This window comes from Lipotes vexillifer, unplaced genomic scaffold (assembly GCF_000442215.2).
Source record: "Lipotes vexillifer unplaced genomic scaffold, Lipotes_vexillifer_v1.1 scaffold177, whole genome shotgun sequence".
Lineage (NCBI taxonomy): Eukaryota > Metazoa > Chordata > Mammalia > Artiodactyla > Lipotidae > Lipotes > Lipotes vexillifer.
The window spans coordinates 1,772,508-1,796,451 of NW_006796206.1; the positions used below are offsets into that span (position 1 = coordinate 1,772,508).

At 46.5% G+C, this 23,944-nt stretch overlaps 1 protein-coding gene across 5 annotated transcripts in view; it reads left to right on the forward strand.

Moving 5' to 3' along the window:
• The window catches only part of MAP4K4 (mitogen-activated protein kinase kinase kinase kinase 4), a 172,511-nt gene that overhangs the window by 98,855 nt on the left and 49,712 nt on the right, over positions 1 to 23,944 (forward strand). For all 5 annotated transcript variants that reach the window (XM_007468343.1, XM_007468344.1, XM_007468341.1 and 2 more), the window contains exons 4-9: positions 13,197 to 13,322; positions 14,577 to 14,687; positions 18,398 to 18,488; positions 18,916 to 19,046; positions 21,438 to 21,492; positions 22,923 to 23,001. In XM_007468343.1, coding sequence (XP_007468405.1) covers positions 13,197 to 13,322; positions 14,577 to 14,687; positions 18,398 to 18,488; positions 18,916 to 19,046; positions 21,438 to 21,492; positions 22,923 to 23,001 — 593 coding nt within the window. The remainder of the gene's footprint in view (positions 1 to 13,196; positions 13,323 to 14,576; positions 14,688 to 18,397; positions 18,489 to 18,915; positions 19,047 to 21,437; positions 21,493 to 22,922; positions 23,002 to 23,944) is intronic.

A 23,944-nucleotide genomic window follows, 5' to 3' on the forward strand; every position in this document is an offset into this window, starting at 1 on the left:
GTTTTCTGATTTCTCCTACAGATGTGTTTAGTTTCATTGCTCACTCAGTCCAGGCTCTGGTGCTGTGGACGTGCTTTTGCGTCCTGTGAGCGTCCTTGCTTCATCCTGTGTTCTGTGATCCCTCTGGTCTGGGTCCCTCCTGTGCTGGCTCTTCCAGCCCCTCAACTCTCTCTGGAAGGTCTGCCCGCCTGCACCTTGGTGGGGCTCCCCTCCCCCGGGGGCAGCCTGATGCCCTTTCCTGGTGTGTCTCTCCATCTCTGCATCCTGCCCCTGGCTGCCATCTGTGCAGAAGTGGCCTTCAGCCAGCTGACTGAATGCACGTGTTCCGTGGAGTTGCCTACACAGGGACATGGTTCTTGCTAAAAGGCTGTCAAGAAATGTGACATCTCAAACTCTCGGCCTTTGTGTTTGGAGTCCCGGCAGATGGTGAATTTGGTGGTTTGTGCGGTGCTGCTGGTTGGAGGTGGATGGTGGGGGCTGGTTCCGCCAGGATGACACCCTTCTTCATGCGTGGGGGTTTGGGTTGGTGAGTGACTTTTCCGGTTTCCACTGGAGAAATGTATTTGAAGACGGAACTAACTGGTTTGCATTTCGGTGGAGACGCCATTGAGGTAGTGACTTTGTGCGTGGTGTTGGTGGTGACGGCCCTGGTTTCCTCCCCTCCCCTCCCCTCCCCAGCCCCATCGCCTTGAGGGCAGAACAGGGTCTCTGTGGTCGGACTCTTGGCCTTTCTGAGAGTTCCAGTTTTAACACACACACTCCGAGGTGGCCAGCCTGACCCCAGGGCTGCGCGCACTCTCACTGCGTGTGTTGCTTCACAGACACTCAGCGCACAGGGCGGTGCTTGGTGGTCCGGGGGTCGGTTGGGGGCCTGCTGGGTGCTCTTTCAGGAGCGTCTGGGTGACCGTTGCGTCTCTGATGTCCCAGGCCGGCTTTTCCGGTCCCTCTCCAGCAGTTCCAGCCTGCAGCTTACTCTCCGCAGCGTGTGCGCGCGTGCGTGTGCGCGTGTGTAAAAGGAGGAAAAATGGATTAGGTAACGTGATCTCACGGAGCTATTTTTAGACCAGCATGACTTATTACAGTTTTGTGAACTGTGCATGTAGTACCCTGCCCTGAAGTTCTACATAAAGTGATTAATAACAAAAAGTTTGCTGATCGCTTATCTTTCCGGTGATGTAAAAAAAAAAGGAATCTACACCTTTCCTTTGCTTTAAATAACTGCTGGTTGAGGGGATAGGGGACTATCTGAGGTAAAAGAAGTGAGGTTAAGATACGATATTGAAGTTGCATCTTCAAAATTTGTGGAAACTTTTTGTTTGCCTCTTTATATCGGATAGCCTTAATCCTGTATTGTCTTCCACTCTTAAAATTAAAAATTTGTTTTCTGGAAAACAATTTTTATTCCTGTATGTGATAAAATTCACGTTTTAAACAGTAACCCTGTATATCTTTTAAAGTCACAGTCAAAAGAAAAATTATTTTCTGATAAAATACAAATAGTACTCACCATCAGCAGTACCGTTTATTGTGATCATAACAATGTCTCAGAATGAAAATACTGGGGATGAAGCTGTAGCAGGGTGAGTTTGTCCCCCTCGCAGCTGTGACGCTCCTTAAAAGCTTCAGAATACAGTTGATTAATACCAATCTCAGCACTGAGTCATCTTCTCTCTAAGTGAATCACATAATGAAGATAATTGGTTCTCTCTCTCCTCCCGTCTTTTTGGTATCGGGATTTTTGGCATCGCTCCACATTTTCCCAAGAGGAGCACCTGTAGTTTATCGGTGCGTCCTTGTATGAGCAGGTGACATGGAGTTAAAGACGCACGTCGCTAACTGTTCTTTAGCAGGAGACCTGAGCAGACCATGCAGTCAGCTTACAGTGGGATGACCGTTTCAGGATCTGGCTGTTGGTCTTGTTGGGGGCCGTCACCCTTGCTTGGCCTCTCAGCCGTCACAGCAGTGAGTCGATAAGCCTGGCAAGTGTCCACGTACCTGCTGCCCGAGGGCAGGTGACGCCGAGTTCACTGGTCTGAGTTCACCGGGGTTGCCCTTGACAGGCTGCTGCAGGCACACTTCGTGTTCGGAGTTGTATTACATCAGTTTATAGAGCAAAAGATAATCGTAGTTCGTTTTCCGAACATCATGTTTGAGTACCTGCCGTGTGCCGGGCACCATGGGGGTCTTTGCATGTTACCTGACTTTCCTATTCCTCCACCCTGGGGTGTGACTCCCCAGCCAAGAATGGAGTAGAGTTTCCTCCTCTTGCATGCAGGGAAACTGAGGCTCAGAGATTTACTCTTTTTAAATTTTTGTTTCTTACTTTAAAGATCACCTGTCTCAGCAGCATCCAGCTGTACACAGTGCACACATTTAGTCTGACAGGGCCTGTCAGGGGCATGGACGTGCACAGGGTGGAGTCCCTGCCTTCCTGGAGCTTACGTCCTCACAGAGGAGGTAGATTTTTTTTTTTTTTGCGGTACGTGGGCCTCTCACTGTTGTGAGAGCAGGGAGGGTGGGCCGGGTGGGGAGCGAGGTGCCAGGCACCGTCGTCAGCTTTGTGACCCATCCCTGGGACGTGAGCCTGGTTCGGAAGATTGAGCTGGCAGCTCGTGGGAGGAGAGGCCTTCCAGGATTAGGGTCCTCAGTGAGAGAGCCTTTGCACCAGCAGACCTTACTGCAGCAGGCTTATATATGATGCCATAACAGGGACCTTTCCCTCTGTGCTGGATGGGTGAGCACACCCAACCGCTGCGCCACCAGGGGAGCCCAGGAGGTAGATTTTAAGCGGGTTTTTGTGGGGCTGAGAGCTGAGACAGATGACGATCTGTCTGTCCCCAGGTGCATGGTTTTTATGCTACTGGATGTTTTCGTTGCCTTTCTAGGTTCTTCTGCAGCTTGAGCCGTGCAGCTGGTGTGACTGTGGTGCAGAGCTGGGGGGGAGGTGGCTGTTCTGGGGGGAAGGGTGTCTCCAGCTGGGAGGCTCGGGGACACATTGTATAAATTTCTGACGGAGTATAAAGCATCCATCAAGACTTTTCCCAAGAAGGACCAACTGTACCGTGGGCTGTATCTGAATGGATTGGTCTGGTTCACAGCAGAACTTCCCTTTGGGTTTTATTAAGGCTTGAGGTTAGTTACCCGTCTAGTCTAGGGGAGGGGCTGGATCCTACAGGGTCAGACCCCTCCGTCGTCTGGTCAGGTGCATGTCTGGGGCTCAGGGTTAGGGTTCTGTATTCCTCCCATTTTCTCTCTTCACGTGATTTGGTATGTTTCTAAAAAGTAGGAGAAAGTAGGGCTTCCCTGGTGGCGTAGTGGTTGAGAGTCCGCCTGCTGATGCAGGGGACACGGGTTCGTGCCCTGGTCCGGGAAGATCCCACATGCCGCGGAGCGGCTGGGCCCGTGAGCCATGGCCGCTGAGCCTGCGCGTCTGGAGCCTGTGCTCCGCAACGGGAGAGGCCACAACAGTGAGAGGCCCGCGTACTGCAAAAAAAAAAAAAAAAAAAAAGTAGGGGAAAGTAGAAGGGAGAGGTGTTTTAGATTATTTTCCTAGTTGGAATTGGAAAATAAGGAGACGAGGTTTAATCACTGAGGCTATCCTGTAGCTTTTCTCCACCCGCGGTCGTGAGGCAACGTCACTCACAAGCAAGGAGGTTTTTTGTTTTTTTGTTTTTAAAGGGGTGGGGGGGCAGCCAAGTAAACTTTAAAATATATGTGTATATATATATATATATATATGTATATATATATATTTTTTTTGGCTGCGTTGGGTCTTCGTTGCTGCACGCGGGCTTTCTCTAGTTGCGTTGAGCAGGGGCTACTCTTCATTGCAGTGCGGTGGCTTCTCTTGTTGCGGAGCATGGGCTCTAGGTGCACGGGCTTCAGTAGTTGTGGCTCACGGGCTTAGTTGCTCCGCGGCATGTGAGGTCTTCCCGGAACAGGGCTCGAACCCGTGTCCCCTGCACTGGCAGGCGGATTCTTAACTACTGCGCCACCAGGAGGTCCAAGTAAGGAGTTTTGAGAAGCACTGGGGCGGTCCACATCCGTGCAAGTCCCCCTGGATGAGCGCGGATGCCGTGTAATGTTGCCCGTGAGGCACTTACCTGAATTTTGTTGCCTAAAAGCTTTTGGAAAGCGGGTGTCTGTCAGGAGTTAGAATATCTCGCTTCTGTTTTCTCTTTGCCCCAAAGACTTGTGGAACTTGGTCCTTGTCTTCTTGAGTCACTTCTGTGGACGCATCTTTGAATCCTCAGAGCTGAGGGAACGGCTTTTCACACGTGGTTTCCATGAAGATCCCCCAGACACTTCTCCAGTCTGTAAAGTTGTGTCAGGCCAGTCCATGGTATTTGAGTGGAAACTACCATTTCAGAGCAAAGAGGGAATCCCTTTCCAGATATGCAGATTACCCACAGTGAAGAGAATTATTTGAAAGTAACAAAACACACCTTTACACTAAGGCTTATTTCCTTGTTGCCACGATTGGCGCACGATTGCAGATTTCTGTTATCCAGGAAGCGCCAGGAGCCAGGTTGAAGGTACTTCCTTCCTATTTTGGCTTAACACCATGATACTTGCAAGATAGCTGTGACCGAAGGAAGATCTGATTACTTTTCTCTAGACTGCCCTTGCTACTTTTTCCTCTTTCACTCACCTGCTGTGGTATATCATGACACAGATCATATAAGCAGGAATTAGGGTAGCTCGTGAGGGTGGGAGGTGAGGGAGACAGGAAGGGTGAGGGAAAGGTCAAGGTAAAACCATGAAACATGCCCCCAAATCCTTGCTTGGCCACTACGACCCTCGAGGTCAGAATTAGAAAATCACTGAGCTTTGTAAATACTGGCCATTGGACACCGTCCACCACCAATCACTACCCATCCCGACCCTGGTAGAGAACACTTCACTGCCCTGGCAGAAAGTATGGTCTATTACTTGCTTGATTTTGGCAATTTCTATACTTTTGATTCAGGCATAAACTAAATAGCTTGCTTATAGCAATTGAGATCAAACAAAAGTTATTTTAATGATCTTATCAAAAGCATATTTTGCACATTAATTTTGTTCAGTTGATTTCCTGTGTGTGACTTAAATTTTTAAAAATTATGATGATATTCCTTTAGTGGTGGGAAAGTGGGACCAGATGGTCTCTGTGTTGTTGGGAGGTGAGGGTCTTTAGCCTTCCACCCTGGTAGAGGAACCAAAACATCGTCAGTCCAAGTTGTTGTGTTCTGAACACACTGGGTTCTAATTTAATGAGCCGTATAAAACAAATTGAGTCTCAGATTCCTTCACCAGCAGATGCCCCAAAAGGCTTAGTGGTTATTACCTGCGAGGGTGTAGGTTGTAGGTGGTGTGGTGTTTTTGTTCGCTGATTCCATTACCTGGGTTCATTTCAGCTGACCCCCTTCCACCACCACCACCACCGCCCCCCCACCCCATGGGCATTTGTTCCCACTTCTTTGCACACTGGTAATTTTTAATTGGATGCCAACCATGTGATTTTTACCTTATTGGGCATATTGGACATTTTATATTCTTGTAATATTCTTGAGCTTCCCCTGGGATGCAGTTAGTTACCTGGAATCCGTCTGAGCCTTCTAAGGTCTGTTCCTTGGGGTCAGGTCAGCATTTAGTCTAGAGCTAGTTTTACCCCACTGCTGAGGCAGGAGCCTCCTCAATGCTGTACCCGAGTTCCTGTGAATGATGAGATTTTCCAGTCTGGACAGTGGCAGCAAGCACTGTTCCCCGATCCTCTGGGGGTCCTCCCCTGACCTCAGGAGGATGTGTTGGGTGCTCTGCTCAGATCTCCTGCCCTGTCCCTGCATCTCTCCTCCGGGACCTCTGTCCTGCACGCTCCAGCTGCCCCTCAGCTCTGTGTCCTCAGCTCAGCATCCTCTGGGCTTCGGTGGGGTTTCCTCTCGCTTTGCTGTATCCTGGAATCTCCCAGGGCAGCAGGCTCGGCAGCTGTAGGTCTTTCCTCATGTTCCCGTCTCTCAGAGCTCACTGTCCTTCAGTCCCTGGTGTCCAGGGTCCTAAAACTCTTTCATTCGTTTTATCTATTGTAGTTGTTCAAGTGGGAGTATATCTGTCCCTTGACCCTCCTTCTTAGCCTGGAACAGAAGTTTGTCCTTTGTCTTTTTCAGCTGCAGACTATTTTCAGAGCCAGCCTTTGACTGACTTGCCGTGTCAGTTGTGTAAGCAGGGGCTCTGTGCATGTGAGTGCACGACGGGGCCAGTCAGAAACGCACAGACGTGTGATGTTTTCCACACTCATAGCTCCTCCAGAGCCGTGCCCCTTCTTGCCACCGCTTACTAGGGCCTGGCTTTCAGGTTTTAACGTGTGCGCAGTGCTCTTGGTGGAGTTCGCCCCTGGCTTAGGGAAGGGCGTGGGCACAGAGGCAAGGCTGTCCAGGGCCCTTGGGCAGGTCAGGGAGCTGAGGCTGGCGCCATGGCTGATCCCGGGCTCCAGGTACCTCTCCTTTGCTCCGGAAACAACTTGAGCTTGGAAATTTCTGATCTCAGGAAGTCATGTGGCTGGATTGGTACCATTGGAGCCAACAGGAAGATGTGACCGTGGAGGTCCAAGCTCTGGGTGACGCTGACCCAGCGGGAGGCAGGTTAGCCAGCAAGGTTCCCGTTCTTCAAACTCCCCTCGCCCTCCCCGTACAGCTGAGCGCTGGAGTGAGCGGCTGGAGCGGGGAGCTTGGCGGTGACTCGGGACCAGCAAGGGGGGCCAGCAAGGGGGGCGTGAGGGCCCCGTGTCCAGGGAGGGCGGGGGAGCTGGACATGCGAACGGCCAGAAGGAAACTCATTTGGATGCTTATGGAGTTAACGCCTCTACTCGAAACTCTTTTTAACTTTCCCCCACGTAGGAAAATAGTATTGTTGAAAATTGGGCAAGTTAAAGAAGAAAACATCTGTAATCCAGAGGTAACCTTTGGCACAGTTCTTCTTTTTTCTTTCTGTGTACACATTGAAACGTGTGGAGTTATCTAAATATACTTGTACACTGGTGTTGCGAATGGCAAAATGCTGATCTTGACTATATTATTTTGTCATCTTCTGAGCATTTTGGATTACTGATCTCTTTCTGGTCTCATATAATTACAACTTTGGTTATGTAGGGGAGGAGACAAACCCTTGCCTTCTACCCTTCTAGGTTCTTGATCCTGTAATGAAAGATTAACAAGAGGAAAACAAACGGGTTTGCTAACTTGTCTGTCTCGTATATACATGGGAGCCTTCACAAGGAAAATGAAGACTCAAAGAAGGCTCTGTCTGTGTACCAGGTTGAACAGAGAGATGCCATTGTGGACCAGTAACTAAAGCATATGGGACAGCTAACAGAAGATAGGAGGCTTGCTTGTACAGAATTCCTTTGGCCTCAGTCCCCAGGCTCTGCTGATAAGAATGTTTTTTCCAGTTGGTATAGGAAGGATGCCTTTCATATGGGAGTTTTATCGCTTGCTTTCAGGGAGAAAAGGGGAGGTCAGAGCACCTTTTTTGTCCCTGCTGTTTTTCAAGTCCCTTTAGCTTAAAATAATCCCATGTCAAAGAGGCATATTTTGGGGTGACAATCAAGTGTTTTGGTGGAGGATTTGATTTTGGTCACTCTGGGCCTTACCCAGGAGATCTGCTTTCCATCTCTGTCGGGACCTAGGTTTCAGCTCCTACTTTAGGGGCCATACTAAAGGGTCCCCAGTGGAGGAGGAAAATGGATGGGTTCTGAAATCAAGTATTGATGTGACTTATTTCAAGTTAGACTATCGAAGCAACTTGTACCCTGGGGAATTGTGTCCTGTAAATTGGGGCTTGACACTTTGGAAAGTTCTCATAGTTTCGTTTAGATCCTGGAGAAAATAGTGATGGTTCTTACCTGACTTTGTGGTGTGAGTTAGCTCGCCGTGTTCATTCGCCAGGCTGTGCCTGTTGGTAAGGGGTCATCCCAGAGGTGTGTCTTGGCCTCCTTGCAAGCACCAGTCTCCCCAGGTTTTTCGTGAGTGAGTGATGTTGAGGAAAATGGGTTGTACTTGCCGTCCTGCACCGTCTCATAGTCTGAAGTTATAACACCCCGCCATGGCCCTCTCGGTGGACGGTGCTGCTCTGTAGTTCTCTTCTTTCCCACGCTGCTCTTAGAGCCCAGTCGAGTGACACAGCCTCGCTGAAATATAGCAGATTTCATAGAAGACTTTGCTGAGTCAAGTAGAGTCCTACGTGGTGGTGTCTGTCGACAGAGAGAGCAGGTTAAGCGCGTCAGGGCCGCCAGGGTTAGACTTCGGGGTCTCAGAAGTCCATTGGCTCAGTAGCAAAGCTAGGGAGCATGTCTTTTTGTCTGAAATGTGTTCAAGGCAGTATTCCTTGTTGAGTAAGATGTCACGAGTGCAGCTATGTTAATTTTGTCATTTTTCTGTTGGGTTTTTTGTTCTGGAGCTGATGGGTCTTCTGAGATGGACGTGGATTAATTTTAAAGAACGTTCCATTCCTTCCTTCGACCAGATCCTGGACCTTCATTTTGCTCTAGAAGCTTCCCTGCAGAGTCGTGTTCGCCTCTGTCTGGTTGAATTATCAGTGAACTTAAGTTGCAGAACTTTTCATATGTCTGAGTCATAAAAATTAATTTTGGTTAATTCAGCTTGGTGTGATACTGAATAACACTCTCAGATGTCGCTGGGGTTTGCCAAGTCAAAGGTGATCTGCCCTCATTTCTCTGCCAGTTCCCAGTCCCATAAAGAAGGGTTTGGTAGTAGTTAACTAAAACAAACTTGTAAACTTTTTTCTAAAATGGATATTTAATGGCTATTTTCATTCTAAGTATATACCTTTTGGTGGTGAAATCTGCCAGAGATACTCTTGTATTTCATTTTATTAGTATTCTCTCCATCTAGTAAAGATAGAGTGAATAATGAATGGCCCTTCCTGTTTTGGTTCAGCTCTTAATGAGTAGGCTTAATTCTGTAAGGAGGGGCTGCTGGGGAGAGCACCCCCCAGACCTCCTGGGTCCTCCCAGTCGGGCTCATTGGAGGTCTGCCTGCTGGCAGTGGAAGGAGACAGAATTTTGGTAACAAGAGAGTTTAAACAACATTTTAAGGAGTCATTAAGAAACCCTACTAGTCCTATGCACCAGACTGTGGAGTGGATCAGGGCTTTTCGTATGACTCCCAAACCCACAGCTGCTTTTGAAGATGACCACGATTCAGATGTACCCTCCCGGTTCCCCCGCCCTGTCCTCTAGCAGCCAAGGAAGGCAAAGGAAAACACCTCCCTAGTCTTAGCTCAGCCTGAGACAAAGACCTTTTCTGCCAGAGTTTGCTCCCACTGGGGAGAGTCCGGGATGCTAATTGGCATCAGCTGCCTTAGATCACCAGGGGGCTGGCAGCTGCCTCATCCCTGGAGGAGACCCGGAGGGGGGCCTGCTGTCCTCCCCAAACGCCCCCTCTCCTCTCTCAAGTGACCCTTAATTCTTTTTTCTTTCCATCTGTACGTGACTGTGGCCTCCTAAAGGGGAGGATGAAGGGCAGAGGCGTTTGGACTCGGCCGGGATACTTGGATATATCACTTCCTCATGGAGCTTTGCTACATCCACTTTCTTTGCAAATGTGGGATTTGTCATCGTTTTAAAAATGCAGTTACTCTGTTCTAAGTCTGTTTTCTGCTGTATCTTTTCTGGCAAAATGAGGTGTTTGTTTTTGGTGGTGGTGTGCATGCATTTAAATACTGGAATGAGAACACCAAACTAACGACTGAAGGGAGATTCGAACTCAGAAGTTGGTTCATTATTACCCTAAAGACACCGTATAAGACATTATATTATAAGCATTAGTCGTGATTAGGATTCCAGCTGCAGTTGGCTCCAAACTGTTGGTAGATTCTGCGTTTCTGATGCTCTTCCTCCAAGGTGGGCACTCATAGTGAGACAGTGAATGACAGTTGGTGGTGCTGAGTGCCTTTTTATTTTATAAACTGTGCAGTAGCCATCTATTTGAAAATCAGAGAAGCCAGAGAAGGAATGTTTCAAAGTATATATAATCCTTATCCTGAAATGATGATTTGAGAGGACAGTATGTTTTCCTCTCAGTATTTGTAGTTCGGTTTCATCTGCTTCCAGGATTTGACTACTTAAGACCCCGGAAGTATTCTGGCAAGAGACATCGATCTGATTACTGTATTTTCGGAAAATATTTGGATGTTTCAGTCATATTAGAAAAGCTGTTACCAAACTGTGTTTAAGCTGTTCTTATGTCATATTTCATTGTTTGTAACTTACAGCCCAGTTTCAAAGATGTTACAGCCCGTGTCTTATGATTGATGGTGAATCATAGTTTCGTTACGAAAAGTGATTGGGTGTCTGTCTAGCAGCATTTTAGGTTCAGGGAGATGCGTTGTGCCGTGATGGTCCTCCAGCAGTATTACCCGTGTGCATATTAAGTGCTTTTCACACCGATGAGCAGTACCGCATTTAAGCCTATGGGGATCTTTAAATGTGTAAGATGTGTGAGGATTTTAACTCAGTGGGCTCCAAAAACATCAGGGGCCGATGGAGGGTCTTGGTTGTTCTTATACAGAGCGGTGAACGAGTTAGATCCCGGAAGACACTGGTTTTTGCCACTAAAAGAAAAAATATGTCAAAACCAGTCACAGTATGTCAAGACCCTTAATTATTGCTCAGGAAGCTTCTTATGGGAGAACTGTAGGTAGCGTTTGCTTTCTGTCCAGAAGTGAAACCTACTGGCAGAGCATCACAGGGACTAAAGACCCTGGGGTGACTTAGGCAGCGTGGGGGGCGGGTGGAGGCCCCTAGGAAGGGTTAGGGATGGAGCAATGAAGTCCCGCCTTCCATCCCGGAAGGCACACATTACTGCATGAAGTGAGTGGCTGTGGTCTTAGCACAGAAAATTAAAATCAGTAGTGTATTGATTTTTCCCTATTCTAGTTCAGCATTGTTCCTTTTGTTTTTGTGTAGTCTTTGTACCCCGGATCCTTACAGATTTACTGGTTTTGGATAAGAGGAAAAAAATCAAACCTTTAGTTGACTTTCTGATCCTGGAGTAACACCACCTCCTTTCCAGCAGGAGTGAGGCTATGGCCAGACTCGCGCTCATTTTTGTTAGGAACGTGTCAGTCTCGACAGGCCTCGTTGGGGTGTCCTGGCTGCCCAGGAACCCAGAGACTGTGGGCAGCGAGTCGTGAGCTGTGATCCAGAGAGAGCAGGGCCCCTGTGCTGGCAGGTGGTGGTCCTTCCACAGCATGGGCGCGAACGTGAGCGTAAGATAAAGCTGTGGATGGATGGGGCTTCCTAATTCTGCTTGGGGCGTGCTTCCTTGTGCCCAGTATGAACAAAAGCTGTTGCCCCTTTATGTTTTATAGTATAAAGTTTCTATACTATAAAGGTCCCAGATAGAGGTGTGTGGTTGTGTAATACTAGCCAGGCTAAGCACTGGTTTTGTTTAGAATTAAGCTAGTTAATTATCCTAGTTGTTCAGCCTCTTATTGTTCATTGCTGCTTTAACCATGGCCGTTGAAATTCATATGCATTTGGTGTGATTTACATATATATGGGTTTTGAATGAGAATTATTACACAGACTAGTGTCTAGACTGTGCTTAGCCATGCGACTCTGTTTCATATTTATGTCATCATGTGCCAAAGTCACATGACAACCATGCCTGTCATCTGTATGCTGCAATAGTCTCATACTTATGTCTCTGGACCGAGCTGGAAGCCACTGCCATGAGAATCACCGGTGTTGGATGATTACATGTTTTCGTGGGTATTGGGTTTATTAAGCAGTAATGACCAACTGAAAGTTGTTTTTAAAAAGACATTTTCTTTTTTCATTTGGTCTCACTGTTAATATCTAATTAATGATGTTGCCCTAAGAGCACTGTTTGCAAACCAAACTTACTTTAGGTCTGTGAGGCCTTATGAAAGGTTCTTGGAGATGCTAGGCTGCAACAGTAGTTTGTGTGTGTGTGCGTGTGTGCGTGTGTGCGCACACGTGTGCATATACACCTACCTACGCGGCTCAGAATCCCTGAGTCTTCCCTGGAGAGGGAAGGATATCGGCTAAAGTGGAAGGAGTGTGTCAGTGGAGAAAAGTTAGGAGGTTTTAGGGAACCACTCATCATTTCCTGTTGAAAATACATGAAATAAAGGGAATTCTAGAGATCTGGTTATGAGGCTTTGCTCAAAGATCTTTATCTTCCCTCAGACACCCCTTTTCTAACCAAGGCAGATTTTCTCTATTCCTGCACATTCTCTCTTTTTTCTCACTTTAATTCTGCTTTCCTCTCATTCTCGTGCTACCTGTAAATCTTTCTTCGGATGACTCTTTGCAGGTGGTTTGGCGTTACCCTCTCCCCGTGTCCGTGTGTGCAGCAGGGGACAGGACGCCCCCCGATGACGCGGTTTTCCCCGGGGCGGGGTGGGGAGGGGTTGGTGTGGGAGAAGGCGGAGACCTCAACATTCACAAGAGCAACTTATTTTTATTTTCCGGACCTTTGTCACCATCTGTCCCCTTCATTCTCCCTCTAATCTTCTCATACAGACTCTTCATTTCTTCCTCTGCTCATCTTATTTTAGTAAAGCAAGAGGCTGGGGGATGAGCCCAGTCTAGGGACAACCTGCCGCCACTGAGTGGTGGTGTATGTTTCTGGGCTCCTGGACTGGCCCGAGTCTCTTGGGGGCGCTGTCCATCCAGGACCACAGGGCCCCTGAGCTTGGCCCCTGCCCCCGACCCAGGGTGATGGTGCTGTGTGATGCTCTCAGAGGTGACCCTTAAGTGCGTCGGACGATTTATACTCACAAATGTTCTCTAGGAAAGAAGCAGCCCTTCCCAGTCATTTAAAGTAGTATCAGCCAGTTTCCTTTTTCCTCCCATTTTTACAGATGAGCCAGTTGAGGCCCAGAGAAGTGAAGTGAATTGCCTGCGGTCACGTGGCCCGTGCAAGAGCCAGGCCACGCGTGCCCTCTGCCCCTGCTGCTTCCTGTTTCATCTTTACCTTTTGTGCTTGTAATTCTTCTTGCAGAGCTTGTAATCACATTTCAAAGGACGCGTCGCCGAAAGTCCCCGATTACTGGCACAAGAGTAAAGTGTCTCCCTTGCTGGAGGGGCTGGGAACGTCTGATTGCCTGCGTGTGGAGAAAGTAAAATCCTGCATGTCATTCAAAAGCACATTTTATTTTTATTTTTTCTTAAGGATGAAGAGGAGGAAATCAAGCTGGAGATAAATATGCTGAAGAAATATTCTCATCATAGAAATATTGCAACGTATTATGGTGCTTTCATTAAAAAGAGCCCCCCAGGACACGATGACCAACTCTGGGTAGGCAGACGTTTCCTGAGCATTCTGTGGGGTTTCCTCTTTGATTGTATTTAAAAGGGCATTAAGAACCTTCCAGAGGGGGGAGGGGAGAGAAAAGCAAAGAAAAAGGCGTAACATCTGGTATCTTCCCTGGCCTTCTCAGTGGAAGGTGTCCTGAATGTTTATTTTGGTGTTGGTTTCACATTGCAGGAAAAAGAGTTAACTTGTGTTTTGGGAATAAAATGGCACATTAAAAAAAAAAAAAAAGTAACAAAATAGCAAGGAAATTAGCTTGAAAATGAAAGCAATGTGATAAAAACTGTATGGAAATTAGTGTGGAATCTCAACTAAATGCATCTTTCTTTACTATGTTGGAATGAGAGACAAATTGCAAGAAAACAAACTTAGTTCAGTAATTTATTAAGAACAGTGGACTCCAGGGAAATTTATAGAATTTACACATATTCAACTGTATCTCTTATTGAATACATTTCTATTCAAGATGATGACACCAAGATAGTGTCAGATCTGTGGTTATCACGTTATGCCAAAGGTACTGGGCTTATAGGGCAGGAAGATAGATGAATACTCTTCTAATTTTTAAAAAAGCCATTAGAGACTGTTTGCAAAGTTAGGATAGTAAAAGGGAAACAGTTACCTTTATTTCCATTGCCCGTATCCAAACACAGTTAAATTTTTAGAATAGTTCAACTCAATTTATTTTCTAAGTACTTTGGAAATATACTTGTGTTGGTATTGTTGAAACATTTAGGTATTGTAAATAGTGTCTTTTAAAAAATGATGTGCTGCTTAAAAATAGTATTTCTCTTTTTAAAGAGAAATTTTTAAACTGTACTAAACCCAGTTAATATAAAATAGTTTGAGAATCACGATGTGTGGAAAATAGAACATTTTAGACACTGGCAAGTTGGAGTATTTGGATCAGATTTCTGATGAGTGGGCGTTGATTAGGAGCAAGCGGTCCACTTGCATCTGTGCTCAGGAGAGAAGGGGGGGCTTCAGGGCCTCTGCACGGGCTGCGCTGTGGAACATGCAGACGCCGATCTCCTGGACCGGATGTCCGTGCCGAATAGATGGGGCGTGATGAGATATGCTCTCAGGAGTTGGGTGCCTCCACAATGGTCGTGCGCCCAGACCTTTAGGAAAGAAGGGGGGTTAGACTGCTCCCTGACCTACCCGGGTGTGTGCTGACATCTGTGATGCTCTGGCCACTGGGGGGACGTGTTGGCCACAGCGTGTCTTGTCTCTCTCCAGCTTGTTATGGAGTTCTGCGGGGCCGGGTCCATCACAGACCTCGTGAAGAACACCAAGGGCAACACGCTCAAGGAAGACTGGATAGCCTACATCTCCAGGGAGATCCTGAGGGTAAGTGGGGCGCAGCTGAGGCAGCCAGGCGTGGGCTTGTATTTCTATTTCCATTTGCCCAGCCCCGAGGGTTTCTGGGCATTAGTTGCGACCTGTACGGGTTATTCTTTTCGTGACAACCAAAGGTTCTGTATCACCAGCTGGCTTTGATAGTTTAAGCCACATCATGGTTTTGAGTCTGGCAAGTATCCAAAGAAACTAGACGTAGAATAGGTTTTTTTTTTTTTTTTTTTTTTTTGGTATTTCCCTGAATTCATCCTGCAGTTATGAAGAAGAAAATCAGAGTGGAGGGGAGGAGAAATAATCTCTAACTCTTGTGTTTATGGGAATCGTGTGTCTAAGCTTATAAAGCAATATTAATGGTGCTAAATGCTGGCCCTCAAAATCATCTTGTGGACTTTAGCATTAACTGTTAGAATCTGTTGCAGTATTTATGAGGAGAAGTTCTAATGTTTAATGTTATTTACAGCCATTCGGAAAGCTGGTTTATGTCAGAGCAAGTTCTTGGCTACCGTTTTAGCGGCTTCTAAACGATTCCTTCCAGTAGTAGAGCTGTCCTGACAGCACAGGCAGAGTGTTTGAAAATTTCGTATTTGAAAAGCTGCATGTGAGTTGCCAGTGGGCCTCTTCCCTCTGGTCAGCCGGTACAGTTTTTCTCTCTACTTTACCCCTCAATTACACACTTAAGTTACTTGGTTGGATTTCACTTACCGGCCACATTTTAAAAATGAAGACTATGGAGTTGAACTGGAATCGAATTCTTATGTTTCTGTCACTAATAAAAAAAAATGTTACTTTATTTTTTATTTATAGATAAATTTACTCCACTTTTTACGTTTAAGTTTCATAGAGGACTGCAGGTTTTAAAAAATGCCGTCTACAATTCAGAGATAGTCTGAATTTCTTTTTATTTAGAAAGTTTACAGAGCCCTTGACAATAGACAATTCCCTTAGGAAAACCAGTTGTAGAGGGCGAGATGGGAGACCCCGTCTTCTTATCATCACATACAAGTTTCATTATAAAAATATCAAGATTCTTTTATGGTTATTATAGGAGCCTTAACATGGGAAACTAAGCCTCCTGCCCTATACTGCTGTGAGGGAGTTCACTGAGTGGGCAGGTGTATTTATCATCTTGATAACGAAAACTCAGGGTGGGCAGGAGAGAGCAGTGGCTAAGAGCGTGGGCCTCAAGTGAGGTAGACTTGGGTTCGAGGCCTGCCTCTGTTGCTTACCTTTTGCACATCCCCTGCCAAGTTACTCAACTTTCCAGACTTAACTTTCTTCATGTGTAAAATCTAGGTCCCAGTCCTATGAAGGAAGTACCATTATTATGAGAAGTAAATGAGTTTTAGTGTCAGGAATCAGTTAATATAACATGTGGGTAGGTAACTAAGTGTATACAACTGTTTTTCCACCATTGAACTCAAGACAGCATTTTTTGAAAGAAGCCCAGGTTGCTTGAGGCCCCAGATCAGCCTGAACGTAGTAGCTCAATGAACATCTTTTCAAGACGCAGCAGGTGTTTTCTGCCCCCGTGGGCCCCTGAAATGAGAGTTTCCTTCACGTCACCTCATTTGGGATGTGGGAATTTTTCCTACGACGAACGTCTAAATGGACTAACCTCAGACAGAAGCTTCTGGAAGAGTCAGTGTCATGTACTCATGTGTGTTTGTCACGGGTCATGGGAGTCAGTGTTGGGAAAGAGAGAGCAGCGTGGTGAGAAGGCCGCTCACGGGGAAGGAAAGCAGGGCATCCCAGAGGCACGCCGGAGGCTGATTTCTGTGGTGACAGACGTCCTCATTCCTTGGTGGACGGTAGAGTCAGTTGCTGTGGAGTGAAGATCTCAGCAGGTTGAGAGTTGTGGGCACGCGGGCCTCAGATGGCAGTAGAAAAGCTCTCCTGGGCCCACCGAGAGCCTCGAGACATGAAGCTGCGTGTTCCTTCCGGCCGTTTCCATGGTCACCATCCACACGGCAGCCTCGCGTTTTCATAGAAACCAGCATAGATCATCCTGAGTGTGGGCAGTTACAGCCTCTCCCATCCAGCACCGAAGACGGCCTTTGACTGCTGCTTCGTTCTGTGAATGCGACGGACTTACAGGACCGTGTTTCCGAGTTGTGGACCTTGATTCACTTGCTCTTGGACGGGCGCTGACTGTGTACTGGACTTGCCATCTCTGCTGAAGAGGAAGGACTGTGGCTCACCATGGCAGGGGCGGTGGAACACGCCCTCCCTCCCAGGTCCTTCATTCAGGAAGACTGTGTCTGCTGCGCAGATCCTCGCGGCTCGGGCTCACGCGCTGTACGAGCTGGCAGACACACCAGCAGCGGGCCCTCCCAGAGGCAGTACCCGCAGCCCTAGGACGGGGATTGTTCAACAGGAACCAGAGTGCAGGCAGGCTGCGTTCGTCTGAGAAGATGTGGCTGCTTAACGTCTGCTGCTGAGATAATTCTGGAGAAGTGTGAGGGGGGGGGTGTTTGTGAACATTAAGAGAATAAAAAATGAACTGAAGTAATAAAAGTAGGAATTACGAAAGAGGGAAGCTGCAGTTTTTCATCTGTTCTTCCGCTGTTCAAAGGTACACCGGGCTGAAAGGAGGGAGTTTCTTCCTAACGATACCGTGAAGATGCCGTATGTTTTTAGTGCTTTCCCCCCTACTTGGTGCTTTGTGGTATAACACTGCACATCCTGAGTGCTGGAAAAACACACAGAGCCATGACATAAGCTCTCTTCTGTTTCACAGGCAGACTGGTAAATGATTTTAGAAACCCCCATGTTAGAAAAATTAATGTTCTACGGCAGCTGTTACATTTAATTCATAGCCTACACGGTATGATGACAATAAAACCCCACAAAGAAGTTAAACAGGACAAATCACATGAATCGTTACTTCTCATCTGCCCTTTTTGAATTGAGATGTTTTGGAGTTAATAGGTTGCTTGTAGCTTACGGAGGCAGGCTGTAGATTTGGCTTCTCTAGCTAAAGTCAGGACAAGTAAATGAGTTGTGAGAATGATGCCTTTTGGTCTTTCTGACCATATTTGGATGAAAACTGTATTTTTGTTCTCCCACCACCTCTCATCAGAGGCATTCCCTGGGCTTCGTTCCAGATACGAGGTCATCAAAAAGTGCTGTATGCCCAGTAGGATTTATTTCCTTGGGAAAGAAAGATACTTGAACATAAAGCTCTTTCGATGGCAGAGTTGTTTTGCACGTGGGGTGGAGGTCGGGTTGATCAGTAGTTAGCAGTTTGTCACTCTTTGGTGGGAAAACCAGGCTGGATTCAAGGGCCAGACCTTAAAACCCACTCTCGCCCTTTGCTTTTCCCCTGGGATGAGTGTAGTTCAGATCTGCCCCCAGGGTCACCCATTGCAAGATAGGCGTGCAGCGTGGGAAAGGAACCACCCTGCACACAAATAGCACAAATGACAGCAGAGACGCTGCGGATGGTCCTCGAAAGCGTGCCGTTGGGGAGCAGCTAGAAGGTGGCAACCCTGCCCCTCCCCACCGGCCCTGACCCATTGGGATTGGGGGTGCCTCTCTCTGTGTGGTGTCATTGGTGATGTCTTGCTGGAAGTGCACTGAGGTTGAATCGTATGTTCCCAGAAGCTTCTGGCCTGTGTGCACACTTTATTATAAAGGGTGTGTTCTGGGCTAGTCACTTACAGCGACAGAGAACTAAATCCAGACCTGTCTTTCCTGTTCAGGGACTGGCACATCTCCACATCCATCACGTGATTCACCGGGACATCAAGGGCCAGAATGTATTGCTGACCGAGAACGCAGAGGTGAAGCTTGGTATGTGATGGGCGTGCCACATGATCTAATACCCTGCCCGAGTGCAGTTAGCTGAAAACGTTACCCCGTTTCTCCTTCTGTCTTATTTAAGGCTTGGGAGCTGGGCTTACTGCTTAGCCTGGCTTCTGACTCCCTTTCCCCGTGCTCCTGGCTCATCCGGAAGTCCCTCTGGTGGTCGCTGTTGGGATGCTCCGGGAGGTGGCGCGTCCAGCGTCCCAGGGAGCTCCCAGGCTGGTCGAGCGTCTTGCCGTCTCAGTGGCTTGGCCCTGGAGAGGGTGCCCCTTATGCCTGTTGGTGGGAGGTCGCAGTCTGTGCAGTGTTTCTGTGTGGTTTACTCTGAAGACCCCTCATCCTCACATTCTTCCCCTTGCCGTTGACTGGTTTGTTAATTGTGTTCTAATTCCCCTCCTTCCTCTTCCTGCCGCAGTGGATTTCGGTGTGAGTGCTCAGCTGGACAGGACCGTGGGGAGGAGAAACACCTTCATAGGCACCCCGTACTGGATGGCTCCCGAGGTCATCGCCTGTGACGAGAACCCCGACGCCACCTATGATTACAGGGTGAGGCGCCGGCCCTGCCTTCCCGTGGGTGGGGCTCCGCCTCCAGTCCCCCTTCCTGCTGCTTCACTGAGGACCACATGGACCCCTGCTGCAGGGGCACATCTGCTGGGACAGTATTTTGAGGCTGTTTTATTTTAGTCCATTCTGCATCACCCCTGTTCTGTTACTAAGTATGATGCTGCTTTCAAGGTGGGGTGGGGCTGTGTGTCACTCCGTTGTCGGTAGAAATTTTTTTGTCCTGAGTAAATTCAGTGCTTCTGCCCTGTTTGCTGTTCTTTTTAACTTGAAGAATATATTATAATCAGATATTTATTATTTTAAAAATACTGGCAATATACAGCAATAGCTTCATCTGTGTGAAATTTTAGAATGTTGTTAAAGAGCTTTGCAGCTTTGCTTTGGTCACAAATATATGTAAACTTAGAGTGACCTCTAGGGACTTGTATCAATAATGCACTTTTTGATCCTGATGTAAAACCCATATTTGATCATCAGACTCCGGTTGAATGTGTTTGTAAAAACTACTTAAAAATTCTCTTGCCTTAAGTAAATGAGTCAGAATGGTTGACGTACCTGTTAATGATGCTCACAGTTGAGTTCCTGTCTTACAACACACCAGTGTATTTAGTATTTATTACAAATACCCAACTACTGGAACTCAGTGTGAGCCTGTGGTGGAGAGGAATATTTATTTTATGTTTTTATATGCTGAAATATTTTCAAATAGATTACAGACTTTAGGAGTTTTCACTCTTTGTTTTGTCATTACGTATCTCTAAAACTTGAGAACATTTCTAACGCATCCAAAATATTATCATACCTGAGTAAATTAAAAATGATTCCTTAATGCAGAGTCCATAATTAGACCCAGCTCGTCTACACCTGGTTTCTCCAAACCAGTATTCAATATAGGACAAGACGTTGTATTTGGTTGGTTGGTGGTTGAGTATCTTTCAGTGAAGAATATCACACCCTCTCCCCCAGCTCCCGCTTTCTGCATGACACCAGCTTGCTGAAGAGACAGTGTTCCACCCTTTAGGTTTATCTTACCATTTCTGAATTTTAACTTTCCAGTCTTTGTAATGTCATTTACCTTGTTTTCTATAAACTGGAGAGGCTCCATTAGTATCGAGAAAAGCCTTCCAAGATCCCTTGAGAGGAGATGGGTGTGGTTTGTTTGCATCACCCTAGGGAGCGTCAACACCTGGTGGTCCCACCACTGATGCTGCCCATATTGGTTTCTGGTTAAGGTGGTGAATTGCTCTTTGTACCTGAGGGTATAGAAAACTCCGTAAAAATAAGGGAGCAGTTCATGGGCCTCTTTATTCTTGTAATAAAACATATGTGCTTGAGCCTCCATAGCATAGTTATATGTTATTTAGGAAAACCCTTCAACTGAGCAACTTTCAGTAAATTTCTTTATTAGGATAGTGTCTAAACAAAGGAAGGCTAATGATGAAAAAACATCTGTTATCTGCTTTTAGAAAATCTTGTTTGGATTTTAAGAAATTAGCTGATAAAACCTCATCTGTCATCCAATGTATATTGAATGCCTACCACATGGTAGTCACACTTCTGGGGATACAAAGGTGAATAACAGACAGAAATACCTGTCCCCATGGAACTTGTATTTGCGTAGGGGATAAAGCTAAAATTCAAATTTTAGGGAATTCCCTGGTGGTCCAGTGGTTAGGACGCCACGCTTCCACTGCAGGGGGTACGGGTTTGATCCCTGGTGGGGGAACTAAGATCCTGCAAGCCACATGGTGTAGCCTAAAAAAAAAGGAGTAAAATTCAAATTTTAAAATTAATATTCTGGGGAATCGGAAGGAAAAGACTGCATGCACTTAACGTATCTCACACCCCTGACTAAGTTTGAAGGAGGAGTAGAGAGACGTGGCAGCATGATTCCGTTTAGTGAGCAAGGGTGGATTTTATTAATTCTTCTGAGGACCTTTCATAAAGAGTACTTTCTAGCCTTTAAATGTTTAACATCGTAGTTAAGTTTGAGATATTGTCATAAAACATAAGAGTAAACATCTGTCTAGGCTGGGAGTCTAAATCATCAAATGCTTGGAGAGAAATGAAGAAATGATGAGCTGCAGAGCCCGCAGTGGGCGGGTAGGGAGAAGATGTAACGGGGGACCAACTTTGTTCCATCAAAGATACGAGCGGTTCTAATTAACAATCAGTGTTATCTTTATTGCATCTTTCATTCATTCTTTTGGAAGGTGTTCTTCCAGATGTGTTTGTGCTTTTAATTTCCTGGCGAACTTCCTTTTGGTTCGTACCCCAAAGAATGCAAGTGCGTCATTTGTGTGAATGATCAGCAGTGGTGAGTTGGTGGCCTCACAGCAAGGACAGTGTCCTAACTTCCCGCTTTGTTTGCAGAGTGACCTGTGGTCCTGCGGCATCACAGCCATTGAGATGGCAGAAGGCGCTCCCCGTAAGTAGCTTGCGTTCCCTTTTCGGCCCAGTTCTGTGTAACTTAAACCTAGTCTCCAGGCTTCAAAGAGAGTGGCTGCATGGATGAAACTGTTCCTGATGGGGCGTTCAGATGAAGGAATCATAAATACAGTGGAGTTTTCGATGTGAAAGGAATTCTTGGCATGCATTAGTCCTTTTGAAGATCTCCCTGAGGTCCGTGGGCTATGTTATCTCTTATTTAAGTTGTAATCAGACGTGTGACCTGAAATTATTCTGATGTCAGATAATACACAGTAATTTTTCTTTTTGCAGTTTGAACTTAATATTCCGTGAAACTGGCCCTACCACAGGAAATTTCAGTATTTCTTATGTTTTAACTTTACAAATAGAGGCACAGCCTTTTATCTGTGGAATAACTTTTTTCAGTATTAATCTATGGGAAATTTTGCTTCTGCTATGCATTAATAAGTCAATGACAACTTCATGAAATTGATTTTTAATCAGGAACAGGGTAGAGTTTCAGAGAGCAAAGGGAAAAACAGCATTTTCTGCCAGTCCCCCTTTAAAAAAAAGTGTATACAAAGAATGTATAACTTCCTGATACGTAGTCGCTGCTGAATAAATATTTGTTGAATGAATGATAAAAGACTGCCCACAGCTAAGGATTAGTTTGCACTGCAGAAGCGGCCGTCCGTCTTGATCACCATGTGCTCCCTTGACCGAGACGGGGAAGGACTGCCTGGCCCTTTGTCTCGGTTCTCTTTCACGGCAGGGACAGTAGTGCCCTCCTTTTCTTTGGCCCCCATTTCCCAGCTGCCTTGTAAGAGTCTCGTGAAGGTGGATAAACACTCGGAAATACCTGATGTGACATACTCGTGTGTACACGTGCACCTAACACGCCTTCGTTGGGCAAGTGGTCGGAGAACAGGCAGTCATTGCACAGAATTAAACAGTCCCATCTGGCCCCCGTTTCTGCTCTTCCAGAGGCACACTCGCTCTAACAGTCAGCAGCGAGCGTTCCCGGAGGGCTTCACGCATCTGTGTTCCAGGTGTTGTGTGAAGGCCTTTACGACGGAGTCTAATTTAATCCTCACAGCAACCCTAGGAAAATAAAGTTATCTCATTGTCGTCTGATAGATGGTGTAGAAACTTAAGCTGTTAACTCCTTTAGGACGTTGAATCAATATTTATCTTTGATTTATGAAAACTTTTCCAATGTCTGTTTGAAATTGTATGTTCTTCTCTTGCGCTTTCCCTCCTCATATTTTGCTCTGTTTAAGTGGGGTATTCAGGGTGTGCCCCCAGCTGTACAACTAGATGTGCAGACTGCCTGACGCAAAGCATGCCGGTCAGACGATGGGCAGATCAGACGATGGGCAGAGCGCGTGCCCCTAGAGATCAAGAATGAGTAACCTGAGCACGTACTGACGCGCCCTCTCCTCTCCCCAGCTCTCTGTGACATGCACCCCATGAGAGCACTGTTTCTCATCCCCAGAAACCCTCCTCCCCGGCTGAAGTCCAAAAAATGGTAAGCTGCGTGTGCTTTGTTGTTGCTGTTCTTTTCCTTTTTTTAAAAAAAAAAAAAAAAAAAAAAATCGTTCCTTTTCCTAGTTTGACTTCAAGGCAAAATTCTGGCCATTCTGAGTCCAAAAGAGCGCAAGAGCCAGTGCCCCAGAAGACCAGTTAAAAAGTGTTGTATCGCTTTATTTTTTAATGTTTCTTTTTCTTGATCAGTTGTCCTTGAATGATAACAATAGTGACAAGCCACCCTATGAAACGCCAACACGTTAAAGAAAAAGGTTCCATTTTAATACTTAAACATACCTCTCAGTGTAATATATTTCTAAGCATCTTTACATTAAGAAGCAAAGCTGTGTTGACTTGTAGTTCCTCAGTTGAAGTAAAATCTTAAAATTCATGGAAGGGTTTTTACTTTAGTTATTGCAGAACTTTGAAGTCAGATGGGCCCCTGTCGTCCCAGCAGCCTGTGTTGGAGGAGGGGTCCTCTCCCTGGGCCACCCCCTTCCTTCTCCCTCCTTGCACATCTGCTAAACAGAATTGATGCCAGGGAGGGAGACGGTGATGACCTCCGTGCAGGAAAGCGTTAAGAAGTGCAGCCGTGTGGGGTGAAGCTGGTTTGGTGTAGTTTTAAAATCTCGGAGGGAAAGGGCAGTGCTTTGTTTTCTAGATTGAGCATTCTGCCCACTTGTTTCCTCCCGAGGCTTCCTTTGAGTCCTTTCCTGTCGATACCCGTCTGCACTCAGGCTCTCATGCACTCAGGCCCTCCCTCCCTCCCTCCCTCCCTCCTTCCCTCCTTCCTTCCTCTGCCGTTCCTGTTTCCTGGGCTCTGCTGTCTGTCTTAACTACTGTGGGGTTTTTTTTTTCCTTTCTGAAACTGTTCTCATGAGTTTTCCAGGTGATGCTGTCTCCTCTTAGGTTCTTTTTTTTTTTTTTTTTTTTTTTTTTTTTTT